Raw genomic sequence first — 20648 nt, 5'->3', positions numbered from 1 at the left:
ACAGTGATTTGAACCAGAATTTTAAGACCTGTTCCCACTGATTTTCAGTCCAGTTCTTGTGTAATTGGCAAACCTCAGCCTTTTCTCCCTGTTTCCCCTCCTTGAAAATGGCTGCTTGACAGCCACGCTTCTACTGAGACCATTTCAGATGAGGTTTCAGTGAACAGTAGATGGATCAACTGAAGGGCCAGATGCATCTCTCAAGTCCTGTTTTAGGTATTTTCTGGATTTTTTCCCCCGTTTCTTAAGGATATGATTTTCAGATACTATTCATGTGCTGTAGATAGTGCTTTTTTAAGGACACACTGCACAACACACTGAGATATGCCGGGTTTTCAGCTAATAGCATTTTGGGTATCACCTTGTTGGTGCAAAAATACTCTTTTATGCCTGTCAAACTGTGTTATCTTTGGCATTTTTCATAGATTTAACTAAAGAAACAGGAACAAATGATGTGTTTTTTTTTGACAGGCTGCTAGTAACAAAGTGCAGAAAGATACAATTTAAAATTGTTTCTTTGCTGAGTTGTTATGTTTAGACACAACACTGGTTCATCCCTTGAGTGAGGTGCTTTTTTTATGCTTGAATGATTCATAGATCAGTGTTATGTGGTTAAAAAATAAATAAATAAAAACAATAGAAAAACTTTGAAAGACCTTGAGAAAGCCTGGAGAATTACTGCTCAAGACCACTTTGAAAAGCTACAAAAAAGTATGTCTCCTTGGAAACAAAAATATTAAGAAACGAGGAGTGGTGCAAGACTTTTACACATTACTGTAAGATAAGGCTTATTTTTCACCATGAATCATGCAAAGCCATTCAAGTGCAGTCCAAGATGTCCAGTACTCCCTCGCATGTTGTCTTTGGGCCAATAGAAACTCTCATCAAACTGTGACAGATTCCACCGATCTGCCTGCAACTAACCATTTCTAATTAACCAGGTGAAGCTTGGCTTATTAGCCAACTAGCTAGCTGGAAACCATTACAAAGTATTAGTCAGTGATCTGAAGCTCAAACTGGATAAATCCATGTGTGGATTATGAGGAGTTCATTGCAACGCTTCTCTCCTGTAAGTGGTGCCTGGCCCAAAGAGGCAGGAGCACTACCTGCTCAACACTAAACAAATATAGAATATGTGCCTGATTAAACATGGGAGGCACAAATGGGGCTACCTGTGTCAGACAGACTTTGCTTCTTTGTATCATCATTTGGACATCAGTGTTGATTTAATAACAGAGCAAGGCACTATTTCATAATAAAAGGCAAAAAAAAAAAAAAAATGTAGATTTTCAGTTCTGACACCATTCATGTACGGTTACAGGCTTACAGAATGGCATTTTTTGGCATATTACAGCTTAAGCTCTCATGAAGGAGACTGCGTGCTGGACCTACGGAGCAGTCTGTACAGTTTGCCCTGCGCGTGTGTTAAAGTCAGCCTGCCCCCTGCGGTCCGAGCGCACACCTCTGCGGACAGACGGGCTAGATACTGAGTCAGTTTCACAAGGCCCACAAGCAGAGCGCCACCACCCAGCAGCAGACAGGGCCACAGCAGTGCAGACAGCACTCTCTTCAAAGTGTACTTCCTGTCTAAGATGACGTGGTTGGGGTGCCTCATCTGATCGGTGAAGCACGTGGTATTTCTCCTGAGCCGGCTGTCCAAGCTGTTGCTCACTTTCTGTACTTGTTCTTGAAGTGCTTTTCTGTCCATTTGACATTTGGGCATGTAGAAACACTGGGAGAGAAAAGATAAGATTCAAGTGTAATTTTTTATCAAGTGACCCGCCCCTTACAGTTGGCAGGACTGATTGCAATCAGTGAGACAAGTTGCAAGGGTCCTTTTTTTTGTCTGTTTTTTTAAAAAAAATAATATATTCTAGCCTCCATTTTTTGCACTGGTGTTGAAAATTACTTCATGCCATCTCTGTGAATGGAACAGAAGTGCAGTGTGAGAGCATCTCCTAATAATATCCACTAGCTTATTCACAAGGGCACGGGCATTAAAAAGCGCTGCTGCATTTCCATCCTGTCAGCTAGTTCACCCTTCACCACTCTCTCACATGCTTTCCCAGGTCCCTGCTTAGATGGCAAATAAAACACCTGAGAAGTAAAGTTAAGATTTACTAAGCAAAGTGGTCCTACATGTGGTGGTACATAGGTAAAGACCTAAAGTTCAAATTTAGCGATCCAGAGCCAATGTGCTCCTCCTTGGTAGTCTACAAGCAGATCCAAACTTGCTGATGATGTAACAATAAGGTCAATTCCTAAAAAAATTGAATTTTATGTCTTAAATCCACACCTCAGTTGCAAGGAGAACTGATTCGTCATCAAAGTGGAGCACGGCCTCCTCAGAGGAGCCATTGAAGTAAACCGTCACCGTCGCCTTGAGGCATGGCACTGTGCTCACACCTCTGCAGTCCACCCACTCCTCCAGTATCTCACTCTTCTGCAGCACACAGCTGGCTTTCCCATCATCCCAGCCACTGGAAGACAACCGGCAGAGAAGGTTCAGAGAAGCCTGACTGAAATCTTAAAGTTACAGCATGCAAACACACACTTAAATGTCACTAACTGTAACAACCATATAAATGATTGCCTAACATTCTGCAGAGACACTGATCAATGATCCACTAATGGCAAAAACCTGTGAGAAAAAAAAATCCTTGGAGCCAATCCCAGCTGTCATAGGGCAATTTAGAATCACCAATTAAGCTAACCCCACAAACTGCATGTCCTTTGACTGTGGGAGGAAGCTGGAGTGCCTGGAGAGAACCCAAACAGACACGGGGAGAATATGCAAACTCCACATAGAAACACTCCAAACCCAGGACCTGCTTGCTGTGAGGCGGCAGTACTAACCACTGTGCTACCGTGCCCCCCCCCCCCCCCCCCCCCAAAAAAATGGAATAATAATACCCTGCATAATACACTACATAATCATAATCATCATCACTGATTCCTGTCATACCAGCTTTATTATTTTAACAGGAAATTATCTAACACAACTGATACTGAATGTCAGTAAAACTGTGAAAAGCTTTTTTTTTTTTTTTTTTTTTTTTTTGCAGGAAAATTGTGTGCAACAAAACAAAACACAAAAATGTCATCTGCTTTAAGTGCCTTTGGTCAGTTGCCAGTGAGTGTTTTTAATAAATCTAATACAGTAATCCCTCACTTATCGCGGGTGTTACGTTCCAGCACCACCCGCGATAAGTGAAAATCCGCGAAGTAGAGACGCTATATTTATTTTAATACTTACACATTATTTTAGTAGTTATACACTATTTTAAGTTTTTATAAACCCTCCCCACACACTTATACACCAAATATATACATTACTGTACAACACGTACTACGCATGTGAAGAACGAGTACCGCAAAACCCCGCGAAACAGCGAAAATACCGCAATAAATATTTTACACTAATATTGATTGAAAACCCGCGAAACAGCGAGTCCGCGAAAAGCGAACCGCGAAGTAACAGGGATTACTGTACAACTATGGAAGTCTAGCAGAAGGGAAAATATACATTTTAAGGAAAGCTGTAGTCTATCCCAGCTCTCATAGGGCAAGAGGCAGGATCCACACTGAACAGGTCACTGGTCTATCTCAGGACTAATACACAGAGACAGACAACCATTCACACACAAGGCCAATCAACCAAACATGTATGAAGGTCCCAGCCAGCAGATCTGAACCCAGAGCTTTCTTGTTGTGAGGTGACAGTCCCTCACCACTGCACCTCTATGTCACCTTCACAGTCACCAGTGAAAATAAGTTTCAGTTGCAGCCTTCAGTGTGGTGATATATTAGTAACTGAGTTTGGAAATGAGACAACAGACCCCAGTGTACCTGTTAACAAAGGGTTTGATCACGGTGAGGCCGACTACAAAGAACATGAGCGCAGAGAAGGCTATCATGGCGAAGCCCAGCAGGATGGCCCGGTCCTCCCCAACACTCGACACTAGCACCTGGGTCCGAGCCCCCTGCCCTCCTTCCCCATCTGCTCCTCGGATCCGACTGTGGTCCTGAGCCACCGGTGTGGGCACGAAGTCCCTGTGTCACACACACACACACACACGCACATACATACGTACGTACATACGTTCATATGCAGGTAGGTAAAGATTTAATTCAGCAGTGATTCAAACTTAAAATCATTTTATGTTTGGTTACTTCTTCTTTCAAACTATAAGTGATAGTGTTCTTCATGACTTAAATACAAAATGTATCTGAACTGATAGAAATGTAGGAAATACAATAACATGTAATCAATACTTAAATAAAATGACTCATGCTAGCAGCTCTGTAAGGCTGTATTTAAGTACATGGGTGGTTTGAGCTAACAGCACTGCTAACAGTCTCACATTGACACCGGGGTGGCTGTGGCTCAGGGGGTAGAGGAGGTCACCTGCTTATCGGAAGGTTGGTGGTTCAATTCCTGCCTGCATGCCAGAGTATCCTTGTGCAAGATACTGAATTTCTCTTTTGCGACCGTCGGAGTGTGAATGTTAAATAGCGTTTTAAAGTAGAAAACAACGGTGTTGGGCAAATATGTTATATAAAGTGCTTTGATTGCTCAGCTAGAGTAAAAAAGCGTTATATAAGAGCGAGTTCATTTGGAAGCATGATCTTCTCCATGTTTCTTATTCTGTCCCAGCACTGTACCACTTGTTAATTAGCAGTGAACAGGAAGAGCAGTCGAGGCTCATGGGAATGTCATTAGTTTAGCAATTAGCTTATTTAGCTGGTGGACCAATACATTAAGAGAACAGTACTACTGTTCCCATTAACAAAAGGATTGCCCCAGATGCGAATATGGAGCAATCCTTTTAATTAGCGGAGTGTTAAATAAAGTCCAACCAATATTACCCTTAATCTACATTTTCTGGCCACTTTGTTAAGTGCACCTATTCAACTGCTTGTTAATGTAAACATCGAATAACCCAGTCACATAGCAGCAAGTTAATGCATTTAGCCAGATAGACAAGGTCTGCTTGATTTGCTGAGCTGAGCATCTAAGAAGAAAGGTGATTTAAGTGACTTTGAACGTGTTGGTTCCAGACAGGCTTGGCTGAATATTTCAGAAATTGCTGATCGGCTATGATTTTCCCACACAACCATCTCTACAGTTTACAGAGAAAATATCCTGTGAGTGGTAGTCCTCTGAGTGACAATGCCTCTTTGATGTCAGAGGAAAATGGCCAGACTGCTTTGACTACAACAGCAACTCACTACAAAGATATGCAGAAGAGCATCTCTAAATCCACGTTGAACTTTGAAGCAGATGGTCTGGAGCAGAAGACCATACCAGGTGGCAGTCCTTTTAGCTAAGAACAGGAAACTGAGGCTACGATTCACACAGACTCACCAAAATTGGACAACAGCAGGCTAAAAATGTTGCCTGGTCTGGTGAGTCTTGATTTTTACTGGTGGGATATTTTCTTTCTTTTATTTCAAACCTCAAACTCTCAAACTGGTTTCTTGAACGTGACATTGAGTTCACTGTACTCAGATGCAAATCTCCCTTTCCATCATGGATGAGCAGCTGACAAATCTGCAGAAAGTGGGTGGTATCATATCGATATGGGCCAAAATCTCTACAGCACTTTGTTGAATCTATACCCTGAATAATTAAGGCAGTTGTGAATGCAAAAAGGCAGTCTGAAGCGGGTACTAGCAAGGTGTACCTAATAAAGTGGCTGGTCAGTGTTTACAAGTCATTTCTGATGTGTCATTAGTCTAATAGCCAAACAGTTGAAGATGCTCTGTGCTGTTTCTTGTAGTCTCCAACATGCGTGCATGTTGAGTAAGTTTTTCTATGGTCTTGAGTCACACATCATATACAACAGTGCATACCTATTACAAGTCTTCTGCTTCTCTGCAGTTGTATATTAATACATTCGTTTGCCACCACGATTAATGGAACAGCAGGATATCATGAAACTGGCTGGTTTTGTGTCCTGTCACATGCTCACATGTGTGTGTTTACATTTTTGTGCACTTACATAATACAAACAAAATCAAATCCACTCACTACACCTTTTAAGTATTGACCTTGTGACATCATTAGGGTATTAACTTTTTAACTTTAGCCACATAAGATATACATGTTTACAGGTTTATAGTAGTAATCATATGTATAATCAGTGGAATGCAGTGTGGACTGATTCATGTCACTGCAAACCGTTTTTTATACATACCCAGTGGGCACCTATAGTGTGTATAATGTGAAGCTCTGTTTAAATTCAGCAGTGCTTTTCCTTCATAATGAACTCCAAGCAGTGCCACTGCCTTGCCCAGTCAATTGCCGGCTCTTACCGTGTCTGCCGCCTGCGAGCACCGTGCAGGTTAATGTTAATGGGGACGCTGGATGACCTCCGGGGAGAATCTGTGTTCAACCACATGCCCACTCCTATCTGAGCCACCTCCCAGCCCAGTTGTACAGTATATCCACCTAACAAGCTCTTCTCTATCTGAAAGTCAAATGTCCTTCTGCCAGCATCTGATCATTTCATATCTCCAACAGGCTCAGGGGCACTGCTGTGACTGGCTGAGTGGACTCAATTGCAGCTGAGCCGCCAGGGAACTTCCTGTTGTTTACCGAGGCTCAAAGGTGAGTGCAAAAACACCCTCTACCCTCATATGTGTTTCTATAGAAACCACCGCAGGTAAGGCAGGTACAATGCTAATGGCCTCTCAGTGGACCTGTGACACTCTGCTGCAGCTGTCATGGAAAAGCCGAGCTGGATGAATCCTTTCTTGATTATTAACTATTTCCACAGAATGAAACAGAGCAATGATGCTCCACTGGTGAGTACACATCCTCTCTGAAGTCATTTTCATTAAAAACAATGAGAAAAGGGGTAATACTATGGTAAACCAAACCTCTATACAGGCATACATACAAAGTAGATACCTACCCAAACACATGAGTCCTGCGACTTTTCATCACCACGGTGGCCTGTTGAGCTCGAAACCTCTCAGATTGTCTGGACACTATTTGACACGAGTGCAAGATGCTGAGCGAGTTTATATGTGCTATTCAAACAATCAGATCCTTTGTATTATTCATGGGTTGCTGAAAAACATGTGGCGGTATTAACTTGGTGACAGTTCTGTTTAATATAGCAAGCCCAAGGCTAGGAACAACACAGCAGCTTGAAAAGGGAGCAACGGCTCAACAAAACAGACAGCAGTGTCATACTTAATGTATTCAGTATTGAATACAGCGCAGTGTTAAACTGAATATTTTCAATTCGTTGCCTGCTCTGCTGTTAAAGCTCCGTGAGATAAAATCGTTGTTTATCTGATATATTTCATTACCTTTTCATCATTGTGTGATTTATTGTGTTTTTGAACAGCTAAATTTAGCCCTTTTTTAGTTCTTCCTGTCTACAATCCTGTGCATCTTGAGCCACTTCTCATTTATTTATATTTCGCTAAGAAAATTAAAGTCAGTGTTTGGTAAGACCACCTTTATTCTTCGGCACAGCCTGCACTCTCTCAGGCAGCTTCAGGAATCATTTTGCAGGCTTCTTGAAGGACATTCAAAGCTCTTCTTTGGATGTTGGTTTTGGATGTTGGTTGCCTTTTGTTTAATCCTCTGCCAACACGATCCCACACTGCTACAGTGATGTTGAGATGCAGGTTCTGGGGAGGCCAATCCATTACTGACAGTCTTCCATTGTGTGACAGTGTGTTTGGGATCATTGTCATGTGGAAAAATGACACTGTTGCCAATCAGTTTCCAGATGGTATTACATGGTGGATCAAGATCTGATGGTACTTTTCTGTGTTCATAACTCCAACAATTTTGACAAGATCCCCGATACCACTGGCTGAAATTCAGATCCGAACCGTGACAGAGCCTCCACTGTGTTTTACAGATGGCTGCAGACACTCGTTGTATGTCTGTCCTGATTACTTCCTTACATATTGACAACAATTTGAAAGACTTAAATTTGGATTAATCTCTCCATCAGAACTGTTGCCTCTGATTTTCAGTCCAGTTCTTGTGTAATGTGGCATACCTCAGCCTTTACTTAAGAATGGCTTCTTGACAGCCACCCTTCCACTAAGACCATTTCTGATGAGGCTTCAGTGGATCGACTGAAGGGCCAGATGCATCTCTCAGGTCCTGTTTCAGGTATTATCTGATTTTTTTTTCCCCTTGTTCTTGAGCAGTTTCTTCAAATTTTTTAGGATACAAAGTACACCATGCCAAGATACTATGCAGAGTTTGCAGCTAATATCTCTTTGAGAATCATATTACTGGTGCAAAAATGCTATTTTATTCCTGACAAACTGTGTTATCTTTAGCATTTTTTAATAGATTCAGCTAAAAAAATGGGAACAAATGATGTGTTTTTGTGAGTGCCCAAAGATACAATTTTGGGCACTCCCCCCCCATTCCTCTGAAAATGGATAGTTACGAGGACTGGATTGAAAATGAGTGAAAAAGCAGCCAAAGAAAAAACTTTGAAAGACCTTCAGAAAGCCTGGAGAACCATTGCTCAAGCTCACTTTAAAAACTACAAGAAAGTCTGGCTGCTTGGAAGCAAAGTATAAAGAAATGTGGGATGGCTCAAAACATTTGCACAGTACTGTATAACCAACAAGAGCAGATAGGCCTTGCACAGTTTTTCACAGGGTTGTGAGGTGCTTTTGATGAAACTGAAGCAAACAAGTTTAAATATGTATAAACCTCAGGGTACTTTACCTCGCTGGGCAACCTGAGAACTCGCCTCCACCACGATCTCGCAGCGTGTTACGACACTGAGGACGGGAGTCAAACAGAATTTCATCTTTAACATAAATGCCTAATGGAATTGGACTACCGCAAACATTTCAGATTTGTCTGTATTGTTTCCACGTTTGCCGTCATGCATTTCAGGCTTCTCTTCTGCTGAGCTTTTTTCTGTAGGAGAAGCCTTCTTGCCATCTTTGTTGTCCATCTCTAAGACGTTTTGCTATGACCTTATGAAGCGGTGCAACAGATTCCTTTGATTATCTGGGCCAGCAGCTGTAATAGGGCGCATGGTGTCTCCTGTTATCTGATTATGGCTCTGAGGAACATTTCAGAACAGCATGTGCAGAGAGAGGTTGGTGTATAAAAGGAAACAAGTCAGTGAGGACAATGGATAATCACCAAAAGAGGAATCTTACTTTTCTCACCATTGGACTGATATTTATGCTGAGCGGCATAGAGTATGGTAAGTTCATATCAAACTGGATGTAATTTCAGATTTTTGGGCTGCAGTCGCACACATCAACCATTTTCTGTTATTCCTCTGTGGTGCTCTTAGCTGTCATTCTGCCTACAATATGGAGGTATCTGCAGATTTTGGAGGCCCCACCTTACTTTCTGGGTCTGGGTCTGTCTGCCTTCAGCTTGAGTGCGCTGCTCACAGGACCGCTATTTGGGATCTGGTCAGATCGGAGCAAAACTACAAAGTTTATTGTCCTTTTCTCCAATCTGTTTGAGATTATTGGTGAGTAGTCAAGCCACAAGACATATCACATGACTAATTTAGACTGTGCTCAGCTGCTGTGTGAAACCGTGTCGGAAGTCTTTCATGTATTCATTTTCACCTCATGCAACACAGAGAATTCCTTAAGAAAAATCTGATGTCAGGTCATTCCTTTCATCTGAATGCAATCTAAATTTCTCTTTGAACATAGCCTCCGGGTGGAAAAAAGTGAAGCCAATGCAGAATAGCTCTAAAGCTGCTTTCTTTCTAATGGCCAGCAGAGGGTGGCTCCTGTAGTTGCAAAAATAAATCTGATTGTATATAAGTCAGGGAGAGAATGACCCTGACTTGATTTAATACCCAAGTAAATATTTTTCTAATGAGGTCATAATTATGTTCATACTTGAACATAATTTCAAGTATGTTCGTGTTATAATTTATAGTCTCATTTAGAGTGAAAGAGTCAGTGAAGCAGAAGGTTCTTGATAAATTGTGTTTGGCATTTTGCTGCCATGTGGTTGTCAGTCTGAACCACTGCTTGCTCATCACTTGTGCTTTCAAAAACTAAGGCTTCGGTTATGTAGGTCTAGAGACTGGTTAGCAACCCTGTGGCAACCACTGGCTGCTAGGGAAACATGTATCCCCCAACTGCTGGTGACTGCAGCAACCTTCTAGAGATCAAAGCAATTGCAAGGAGGTTTCTGGTGCAGCACAATATACCTGTATGCATCTTTGTGACCAATTTCATGCTAGCAAGTGCAAGCAACTTCCAGCAACCACTCTCCAAGCAGTTGTGGCTGGAGAGTGATTGCCAGGGAGTCACTGACTGGTCGCTAGGCCCGTGTGACTGGGGCGTTACTGGGCGATGACCAAAATGACCAGCTTCAAAATGGGAGTGCTGCAACCATGATTACATTTTTTATATTAATCTATGGGCCACACAATGCATTATGGTAATTTCTATAGGGACCATGAATTTGTTCTATCAGCAAATCATTATGTGAGTGATGTGAGATCACTGTATGAACATCATGCTGATTGTCAGCAAACAGCAACATCACCTAAAAGCTGTGGACTAACAGTATACTGCTAAATACTAGCTTAAAGCTAATATTAGCATTGCCACATGCTCACATGATTAATTCTGTTATTGGTAATATGTACTTTGAAAGATATAGTGTTTATTATGGTCACCAAACATATTAGCATGATAGCATGCTAACATTGGCTAATCAGTGCCAGCGTATAGCTGAGGTTAATGAAATTATTACAGGGTCAAACCAGCTTTTTTGGAAACGTTTACGAAATGTTTAAGTTAAGCTCTTGCCTCGAATGAAGATGCATTTCACACAACCATAACTTCACTTTTTTTTCTTCTCAGGTAACTTCATGTATTTCATTGGATATTCAAAGTGGCTTTTGTTATGCAGTCGGCTTGTAGCAGGTGACACGTGAACACACAGGCATGCATGTGTAACGTAAAACAGCTAACACCCAATGCACGTACTGTATCACATACATATGTAATAGTCCGTAATGTTTCCTCTCAGGTGTCGGAGCAGGAGCAGGATCCTCCATATTTGGCCTTCTGACTCGGAGCACTCGGCCAGAGGAGCGAGCTGGAATATTTGCCGCCATCATGGCCTGTCGACAAGCTGGCCTTCTTGTCGGTCAGTTTCTCCCCTTTCCACTTATCCACAGAAAAATAGGTGTTATTTCACCTCTCACCACTCCCTCTGTCTTGTGAGGAAATATCAGGCAGCGGGTAGGATTTTGTGATCCTTTTTTTTTTTTTTTTTTTGTTCTTTTTTGATGTTTCATTTCAACTGTGAGCAGAAAAAGACATTCAATAAAATCACTAAGGAGCAGGCTACTGTTTCCACACATCTTCCATTTATCTCATCTTTAAAGCACTTCCTCCTGTCTCTCCAGGGCCGGCGTTCAACCTGTTCCTGCGGCTGTGTGATTTCAAACTGGGGCCCTTTGTTGTGAACAAGTATACGTCTCCTGGGGTAACAGCATCCAGATAATCAGTAATCTAAGGTTCTCTGAAAGGCTCATGAATACAGAAACAACCTTCAGAAATAGTCGCTCTACATTCTGCACTCACACATATATTTTTCCTCCTTTGTTCTCCTCTGAGTAAGAATAATACAAAACACCTGCAGCGGTACTCAGTCCCGTAACAACCTGTATCGATCTGTTTCTATCTCACAAGTGTGTCTGAATAAAACACCTGTAGCACGGATGAAGCTTAAATTAGATTTAACAAAGCTCTCACATGCTCGTTTCCATTTTTTTCCCCCCATTATATGACCCAGAATCCCTCTTCAGATTTCACCATGTCAGGTTGCTCTTCCATAGTCAAACTACTTTATCTCTCCTGGAAGCTTCCAAGGATTCTTTGTGCTGTGAAAATACCTTTTTTGTGTGTTTAAACTGTAAGATTTTTTGAAGACGCGTGTGTCTTTTTCCTTCATACTGTCAGATCTTCATGTGCCTGTTGTGGGTGCTGCTTCAGTTTGTCGTCCTCGGTATGTATTGGGATATACCATCCATTAGCTCCGAGGGGGGAGCCACGATGATGGAGATGAAACAGGAGGAGGTGGAAGAAGAGGTCCCATTGATGGGGTCTGACGAGGAGCCGGTGCACACCTATAGATCCGTCAGCTCTGACCAACTAGAGACCTCCATCTCTTCTGAGATCCAGCCCGTTCACAGAGCATCGGACCCCTTCAGAAACTTCAGCGCCAGCAGAGGTGAGCCAGCAGGTTTGACTGCCTGTCTTGAGCAATGACTGTCAGCTTTCCTCTGCCCCCTTTTGCGGCGCTCAGGTAGGAAGAGGTGTCACTGCCAATGCACATGTTTCATATCTGCTCCATTGATTTTCTTGCATTCGCTCACACAGTCTCACACACACTCTCCATTCTCCCGGTCTCTCTGAGGAATTTTCTGCAGCATGTCAGATCAGATTCCCAGTGTATTGATTGGACTTGTGTGTATGTGTCTGGTTTATGTCAGTGCATGTATATACATGATGTCAGGTGCACTATTGGATTAGTGTCATAGTAAGTTTATATGGTGATTGTGATTGTTTGCTGCTGTTCAATATCCTTTCTGTACTTTCTTCGACTGTGTGTGTGTGTGTGTTTGTGTGTCTTGGGAGTGGGTGGGTTAGGCACTCACTCATTTGAATTAACCATGTTGTGAGGACCTGAAGCTTTAAATGTATATTTACACACTCACATTCTGGGGATTTATATTTCTAATGGGGTCATCATTAAATTAAAGCTGCAGACATGTTTAAAGGTTAGTGTTTGGGTCAGGCAAACAGGAGTTGTGTTTAAGGTTGGAGTAACTCTCCAGGAAATGAATGCAAGTTGGTGTGGTGTCCTCTAAAAACACAACTGTGTGTGTTTATGTGTGTGTGTGTGTTGTATTGATTCTCTCACTCTTTGAAGATGTGGCAGAAGGAAAGATGGAAGACTTCCTTTTTTATTGACTGACTTGCTGTGGTTGACTTGTGGATGAAATGGAGACAGAATTGGTAATGTGGCCAACATTCCTCTTATTGATTCCTTTTTGTAGTGAAGAGAAGCTACAACACCAGAAACTCGGCAGGAGTGCAGAATGTCTGCTCTGGCACATACAGTAGGAGTGTCTGTTAGCCCTTACGGTGTGTCTGGTATTCGCTCTCTTGAATTATTGATCTTTTCTGACTTTTTTTGTGTATCACGGAGAAGCTTTGAAAATCGGGCAGGTCTTTCACTTTCTTTCATCAAATCTTTATTTTTCCGGTAGAAGAATAAATAGCAGCAACAGTAAAATCTGTGTGAATTTTTGCTTTTGGAACAAGGAAAAACTGCATAACTGTCTTTTTCTTTCCATGTACATGTGTTGTATCTGAACTGGATCAGAGGTTCTACATGTGTACAAAGCACTGCAGTATTGTAGCTTACTCTGTTTCATATGTATCACTCCAGTTCTTCTCCCTTGAAATGACTGAAATAGTTAAAGATTGTGTGAAAAGTCCAGAAACAAAGACAAGTGTCTTATTTGTTTAATCTGTAGAAAATTGTTTAGTTAAAACAAACGGTGGCTTTACTCTGGGTTAGAGCCTGTAGTAACTAACAACCTAACGAATCAAGGAAGTCAATAAGTCTAAAATATTTCTACACCACATGACTTATTAAAGAAAATTTTTATTTATTCCAACAAAAATTAAACTGAGAAAATATAATTAATATATTTTATGGTTGGAGCGGTGCAGCAGTCAGCACTCACTTCCTGGTTCCCACTTGGCTACTTTTGAAGTGTAACAGTGGGCTGAATTTTTAAATTCAAAAAGATAATAACACAAACTTCCACAAATAAAAATCTGTTTGGTAAATTAAATCATTTACTTGCGCCCGAATCCTACCAAACTCACTCCGGACCAGCATGTAAACACACACAGCGCGCTCTAATGCTCCTCGCTGGAGCCTGGGTGAATTTTTATTGGCCACTGAGCTGGTTTTAGAGACAGGAGACAGAATTTAGTGTATTTGGATGAAGCATGACGTTATCAGCTCATGTTAGCAGGCTTGGTTTGCAGTCTGCATCCATAAATTGCATACCTATTGGCTACTTAGTGCTAAGTAACAGACTAATAAAATATCAGAATTTTACTCACCAAAACAGAAACACAAACCTCTGGGACAGACTGTACCATGCTGCAAGCTATAATATTAGTCAGATAATCCATTAAAAATGCCCCAAAAGGCCCCAACAGCACCAACAGGGAGGGAATGTCCAGTTCAGTGACTCAAATTAGCACACCCAGAAGACCCTGATGGCTTACAGCTGTCAGTCAAATCAACCCCGAGCTCCAATATTCAGGTAGATGAGTTCTAAAAAAAAAAAGAGAAAACAGCTCTTCAGAGCTGTTACGAGGAGGGAAACTAACCACAGAGGTCCAACTGATTTTTGTCCTAGTCTGTAAAGATGCTTCCGAATTCTCTAGAGATGGACATGTTAATTCAGGGATTGAATTCCCTGAAAATTGTCCCTGCCGGACAATTTTCAGCTCCGGAGGTTGCCCCATGGTTTAATCACACAGACCTGGCAACCCTCTGAACCACTTAACTTTTTTGGCTTGTCCCATTATTAAGCATCATCTTTCGGTCTAATAATCAGTTCCTGACATAGACTCTGAGATATCTAAAAACAAATCTGTCAATCTGGCTTTAAAAAAAAAAAAAAATCATTTTAAAGCCACATCAACTATTTACCTGCACACACACACACACACACACACACACATCCAGTGATATAAAATTATTAAATCATATAGTAAATAATAGTGCAAACATTGAACACAGAGAATTGAACCATAGTGGATCACACACTGTAATATCAAGCCGATTCTCCAGCCATCTGGCATCCAAATTTAGCAGCAAGCCCAGCTCGTTTTCCTCCTCTCCAAGCCCATAAGGGGGAATTTGTTCCAGGAAATGCTGGTATCAAAATTTGGAATTTATTGAAATGTTTTTTTTTTTTTCCTGTGTAATCATGCTTTGGACATAAGATAAATATCAGAATCCATACTTATCTCCACCAAAAGAAATAGATAGTGTATTGGACGGGAAAATCATCACGACCAGGCAGCCAGGATTTGTCGCGCCTGCCTCCTTCAATCTTGCGACCGCTTTCAGATAGCCCAAGTTTCCTTTTCTCTTAAAACTTCTTGATCTCGACTTAACTTGCCAATTGAAACTTTGGATATAATGCTACCAGTTAGTGATTTTCTCTTTGGATTTCCCATTTTTTTTGTGGTATATCTGTCTCTCTCTGTGCAGAGTTCCTGAGAGAAGAGGTAGTTGTTGTCCTCACAGCTCAGTTCATCACTCTCTTCAATCAGACGGCCCTGGAGGTGAGAGCAGCAACCATTGAGATCCATCAGATTCTAAACATTTCACGCAGTGTCACACTATTTTACTCTGGGTATCATCCAGACTGAATAAGCCTGAGCCTTACCTGGGAAGACCAAAACTTTTGAGATAATAATCGCTTAACGCCGAAGCGCACAGTCAGTCTCTGTGTGAGAGTTGTTATAAAAGAACAGGCCTTCTCTCCGCTGAGCTGACTGGATACTCTGGCTGTGGTTACCTGATTTACTAATCATTTTAATGTCAAAACAAAACAAGCCTTTTGATCTAGTTTAACAAGAATCTCCTCTTTTATCATCTTTCTAAAAAATCCACAGACCATGGTGACCCCTCTGACGCAGCGCTACTTCAACTTTGGCGAGCTGGGCAACAGCCTCATGTACAGCCTGTGCGGGGTGGAGGTCATCCTGGGCTTCTTCTTTGTGCGCTGGCTGAGCAGGAGGGTGGCGGACCGCGCTGTGCTGGCAGCGGGCCTGGTCATCTGCTGCACCGCCTGTATCTGGTGCCTCGTCTTCCTCTGCAACCCCCGAGGTGCTAACCTGCCTGTGAAAAACCACACCCTGACGCGCACACGAAGGCGCACACTGACACAAAAATGCCTCATTTTCAGAGCCAAATCCTTTCTGTGCCACCAGTGTTGGTGTGTAGTGCACAGCGGAGCCATATTGGGTTACACACTGGCTGAACTGAGTGTACTCTGTAAATGATATCATTCAGCAGGATATCATAGAGGCAAACCGGATCCTGTATGTTCATGTTGGCCTGCGTCTGTTGCAGCTCGTCACGTTTATCGCTCTGATTGCAAGTGGCAGGTGCTGGAGCTGGGTAGTGCCTGAGTACATATAAAAGGATTAGAGTAATCAAATTTAGCAAAAATGCTATTTGTTAAAGTGTAGCTGACATTTGTTTGCTATTTGTTAAGCGTTGTAGTTAAAACAACCAAACAAAGGCATAAAAGCGAAAAGAAAGATATTTTATTTTGTCCTTGGGCCACAAAGAAGCAGGTTTGATTGGTGAAACTGTATTTTGATCATAAAATTATAGACTTTCAGCTCATGCAAGAACATCCAACAATTTGAGTGGGCACAAATTCACACAGGCATGTGCATGATGCAAAGCAGCAGAGAACAAAAATCAAGTGGCTGCCAGCTTGGCAGTGGTTTCGTTTTTCGGATAGAGCTGTCTTTGGTGGTGCCAGCCCATTTGTGGGAGAAACTTAAAAACCGACGGACGAGGGGTTGGGCAACTGAAGTATGATCTGCCACACTCTTTGAATGATTATCACACCCCATGAGAAATAAGAAGCTTCAGAACAGTCAAATTTATTGGCCGGTAGGTCTATCAAATATGGCTGTGGGAGGGTTTATGTTGGATTACACTAAAGGTAATTGTTGAATTATGTATTCCACTTACTCTGTGATAAACTATTTTAATTTAGCGATCCTGTAATATCATCTCCCCACCCCTGCCAGGTGGTTATGGATGGGAGCTGTCTGCCTTCATCATCGGAGTGTTTCTGCAGCTGCTGGGACTTCCCTTTGTGGCCGTGTCTCAGGTGTCTCTCTTCTCCAAAGTCACTGCTGAGAAAACACAAGGTTGGCTCATGTTACCTTGGCACTGTATGCTTGGCTCAACACATTAAAACAACAGATTGTTGCTCGGCGTATGTGATGCATAGAAAAAAACTACACGTAGCAAACTTTAAAGCCATATTGTTATGTTTATAGATGAAATAAATAACCTATTATTTTGTGATGCCTCACCAAAAGGATTCAGCCAAGGTGTCAGACGCTCAGTTGGGGGCCTGGCCACAATCTTGGGTCCCTTGTGGGCTGGAGGATTGACTAATAATTTGTACATAATGTTGGGCATGATGCTGGCACTCCTCCTTATGATCACAGTAAGTAGAACAAGGCACTCACTGTTACTGTAGTATTACACAGACTGGCTATGTGGCTTTGTGCTATCAGGAGTTTAGCTTACCTTAGCATATAGACTGAAAGTAGTTGGAAACAGCTAGCAGCATCTAAGTGATGGTACCAGCACATATCTACCATCACTGATAAACCTCAGTGGGAGAGAACACGATATATACTGTTATTTATTCAGTATGAAAAAGCAGCTGGAAATATTTTGTTTTTTTCAAATTTTTATTCTTTATGTTGTGCTAAGCTAAGCTTAAGTCAACATAAAGAATATAGGTTGGTTGTAGCATCATGGTTTAAGTGGTAATAGATATACTATTACTTTCATTTTAATGTTAGGAAGGAGCTTTGTGTGGTCGAGGCCAATGATTTCCAGCTACAGCTAAAGTTGGCCGTGATACCGGCTCTCCTCATGAAAGCTACTTTTGGCTGCTCCCTTGTCACCAGGGGTTGCCACAGTGGGTGCTCTGCATGTTTAATCTGGCAGAGTTTTACACCGGATGTCCTTCCTGATGCAACCCCAAAGGCTCTCCTCATAATGATGACAATGAGCAGAATGAAGCAATAATTTGCATCGCTGAAGCCTTTATAGTCTTAAGGGGTGTCCAGATAGGAAGTGACCAGCTGCGACGTGGTGACCAGAGATCGTTTAAAATCAATGATGTTCAGTGACTGCGGTCAAAATATCTGCTGGCAGAACAAAGTAGGCAGGTCCCCAGGTGACAGCCAATGAGAGTGAAGAATACTCTTGATCAACATACGAGGGGGTGGTGAATTCATTAGAGGGTTACCTAGGCAACTGCTGCCTGAATATTTTCAATTTGGGACGATATATGATGGCCAGATTGCTTCCTGTGTGGACGCCCCTTTATAGTCAACTTTGCAACAGTACAGTCGCACTAGTGAAAACAGTGGTTGGAGACCACAGCATGACCAAAATGATTGCCACCATGTGCAATGAACTTGTGATTTGTTGCCTTCGAAATGGTTGTTTGAAGGCGGGGACCAGGTCTGCAATGTCTGCAACTACTCACAATCAGCTGCCGTCTTCAAAGCAACTTTGGTGCATCAAGACGACAATAAAATGCCAATAAGATGGAATCAGTCTGCTATCAGTCTGATGTCAGTTTGTAATTGAATGGGCTCAAGTTGGCAATTACATGCCGAATGTATTTGATAACATGGCAGTTAACTTAAATCGTCAAAAATCACAAATCTGTTGTTGGCTACATACACAGAAATTCCCATTAACTACGTATGTTCTGGGTGCAGCCAGAACCTCATAGATTTCAAACAGAAATTCCTCCCTGAATAGTGATGTAGTTGCTGCAGGGCAGCGATTTAACTGCGAGATGATAGGTGCGCCGGCAACCTTGTTTAAATATAGACTGTATTCTGTTTTCCTATAAACAAAGTACAGCCAGTTGAATCAAACCCCTCATTGCAAATAGACACATTGCAGACGACTTGGACTCAATGGTGCACGATGGCTGATTGATTCCATTTTGTTGGCTAACTATCTGTGTTTATATGTTAGACAGCAATTATTTGCAAACCTTGGACAATTGCAGTCAAAGGTTTCTTTGGGTGTCATGTTGCTCTCTAAAGTAAAGTCTTTGTGATGAAACAGGCTTTGTGTGGATTTGAGATAATCGCCTTCTGCCAGAGCACAGCTTACCTTAGCTTCACGTAGCATAAAGGCTGAAAACAGATGCTAGCAGGCTGTAAGGCTCATTGGAATATAACATGTTATATTTTCCTGTTTACAAAAACAGCAATTTGGTGATAAAATTCCCAATTGTTTTGTTTTTGGCATTTATTTTATTCTGCACACGAAGCTAGGTTAAGCTAAGTTAAGCCATGCGGTTGGCTGTAGCTTCATATTTAACATAAACAGCCTTCTCAGTTAACACTGATACTTTATAAACTCTTGAACTGTTTAATTTTAATGTCAGCAGAGAGCAAGAACTGGGTTTTCTGTCCTTTTTCTGCCTTCTCTGTTTGAAACTATACGAAGCTGCTGCTTAAAAAAACATTTCTTTCACCCATCCAGTGTGAAAAACAGTAGCCACAGGGTGTTCTTGCCAGTAAAATCCTTAACTCAGCATGTCTTTGATAGCTTCTACTTATTACTCGGTTCTCTCTGTTCTCCAAAGCCATATCACACCGTTCGTTTTCGCAGGTTATGACGGCACTGTCCTACGACCGCCTGACGGAGCCGCGGGCGGTGCAGAGTGCACAGAGTTCTGACAGCGGAGGATAGAGCTGCAGTCTGTCTGAAGAGCGGGAGAGGCTAAAGATGGACAGAGGGAATGCCCTTCACCTCTGAGAGAATCAATACAGGTTTACCGCAGAGGGAAATGTATGAATGTGGAATAAAAATGTTCAAAACACAGGCTGGACCTCAGAAGCTGCTGCAGAGGTGATCACACTCTTTCACAGGTAAAAACGCTGTGCGTCTCTGAGCTCTGTTATCAGATTCAATTAAAAGTGACCTTAGGTGCATATTTACTATCAGACTGTTAATTATATTTTACACAAGGGGGCACCATTGCTCTCATATTGAATATTCAGAGGCGTAATTGAAGATGAAAGGCATTATTTTTAAACCAAACTATTTTTATTCCCAAGTGTTCGTTGAAAAAAAAATGAGAGAGCAGGTTTTTTCCATGCGACCTTTGTAGCAAAATTTTGCTTCTTGTCTTTCTTCTTTCTTCCCCTTAAAAAAAAGAGAGCGAACAGATGACACAATGAGTGCAGAAGTAGAGTTGTCAACATCTGAGCAGCTTCATGTCAGTGTAGCTGATAGAAGAAGAGGGTCAGACAGAGTGAAGATTCTCAGATTTTCTGGTGTTTTTCTTGTTTCTAATGCTGGAATAAACCAGCCAATTGAATGTAACGAACAAAATGGAAAGCTTTGAATGAAAGTAAACCAGTTTGTTTTGATCTGAATCTGGTCTTCTATACTGGCTTGTATAATCGAGGAGCTCTGAATTAAAACCAAATTTAAAAAGCACTTGCTTAATTAGTCATCTCTATCTTCTTATTATGGGGGGATTTAAAGTTTAATTGCCTGTGTTCATAATTCAAAACATGACTAGGTGTGAGTAGTGTACAGTCAGCTGTTCTTGCCTATAGCCTCCTCTAGGATGTGCTGCATGCTATCTGCAGTACGAGATGAGAATGCAACATCAAGGCATTGTAGATTCCCTTTGCAGCAATGAACACGGGTTTGGCCAATCTCTCTGTTTTTGCATAATTGCAGATAAGGCTCAGTAACCTTTCCAGTTTTCTTCACTCAGCATGTGATGTTTGGTTTTTCTAGA

The 20648-nt window shown here is 41.8% G+C and overlaps 2 protein-coding genes across 8 annotated transcripts; one reads left to right on the top strand and one right to left on the bottom strand.

The window, feature by feature from the left end:
* Positions 1–1363: 1363 nt before the first annotated feature.
* Positions 1364–6404, bottom strand: kcnmb3 (potassium calcium-activated channel subfamily M regulatory beta subunit 3). Its single transcript, XM_030752734.1, is given in 4 exon segments — positions 1364–1732; positions 2297–2480; positions 3850–4053; positions 6313–6404. Coding segments are annotated over 4 exon segments (849 nt in total).
* On the top strand, positions 3857–20328 carry mfsd8l2 (major facilitator superfamily domain containing 8-like 2). 7 transcript variants are annotated; one of them, XR_004021300.1, is made up of 15 exons: positions 3857–4114; positions 6527–6613; positions 6783–6810; positions 9082–9212; positions 9306–9491; positions 10852–10914; positions 11021–11140; positions 11403–11482; positions 11959–12229; positions 15308–15381; positions 15715–15928; positions 16870–16992; positions 17167–17297; positions 19505–19764; positions 20054–20328. XR_004021300.1 is itself a non-coding variant. In XM_030752718.1 (14 exons), the coding sequence occupies exons 4-14, from the start codon at positions 9137–9139 to the stop codon at positions 19583–19585; spliced, it is 1419 nt and encodes a 472-aa protein (XP_030608578.1). In that variant the 5' UTR covers positions 3857–4114; positions 6527–6613; positions 6783–6810; positions 9082–9136; the 3' UTR covers positions 19586–20328. The 7 variants fall into 7 exon arrangements, 6 of the variants coding, with proteins under 6 accessions (XP_030608578.1, XP_030608582.1, XP_030608583.1 ...); XM_030752718.1 differs by having other exon boundaries at positions 19505–20328; XM_030752719.1 differs by lacking the exon at positions 3857–4114 and adding an exon at positions 4208–4422 and having other exon boundaries at positions 19505–20328.
* The last annotated feature ends 320 nt before the right edge of the window (positions 20329–20648 follow it).

This window comes from Archocentrus centrarchus, chromosome 17 (genome assembly GCF_007364275.1).
Source record: "Archocentrus centrarchus isolate MPI-CPG fArcCen1 chromosome 17, fArcCen1, whole genome shotgun sequence".
Taxonomy (NCBI): domain Eukaryota; kingdom Metazoa; phylum Chordata; class Actinopteri; order Cichliformes; family Cichlidae; genus Archocentrus; species Archocentrus centrarchus.
This window is presented reverse-complemented; position numbering and strand designations above follow the sequence as displayed.

Excerpts from the sequence above, each read along its gene's own strand:
- mfsd8l2 (XM_030752722.1), top strand. The coding sequence starts at position 9,137 with ATGGATAATCACCAAAAGAGGAATCTTACTTTTCTCACCATTGGACTG. Across the intron at positions 9,492-10,851 it reads CAATCTGTTTGAGATTATTG|GTAACTTCATGTATTTCATT; the intron begins GTGAGTAGTCAA and ends TTTTCTTCTCAG. Across the intron at positions 12,230-15,307 it reads AAACTTCAGCGCCAGCAGAG|AGTTCCTGAGAGAAGAGGTA; the intron begins GTGAGCCAGCAG and ends CTCTCTGTGCAG.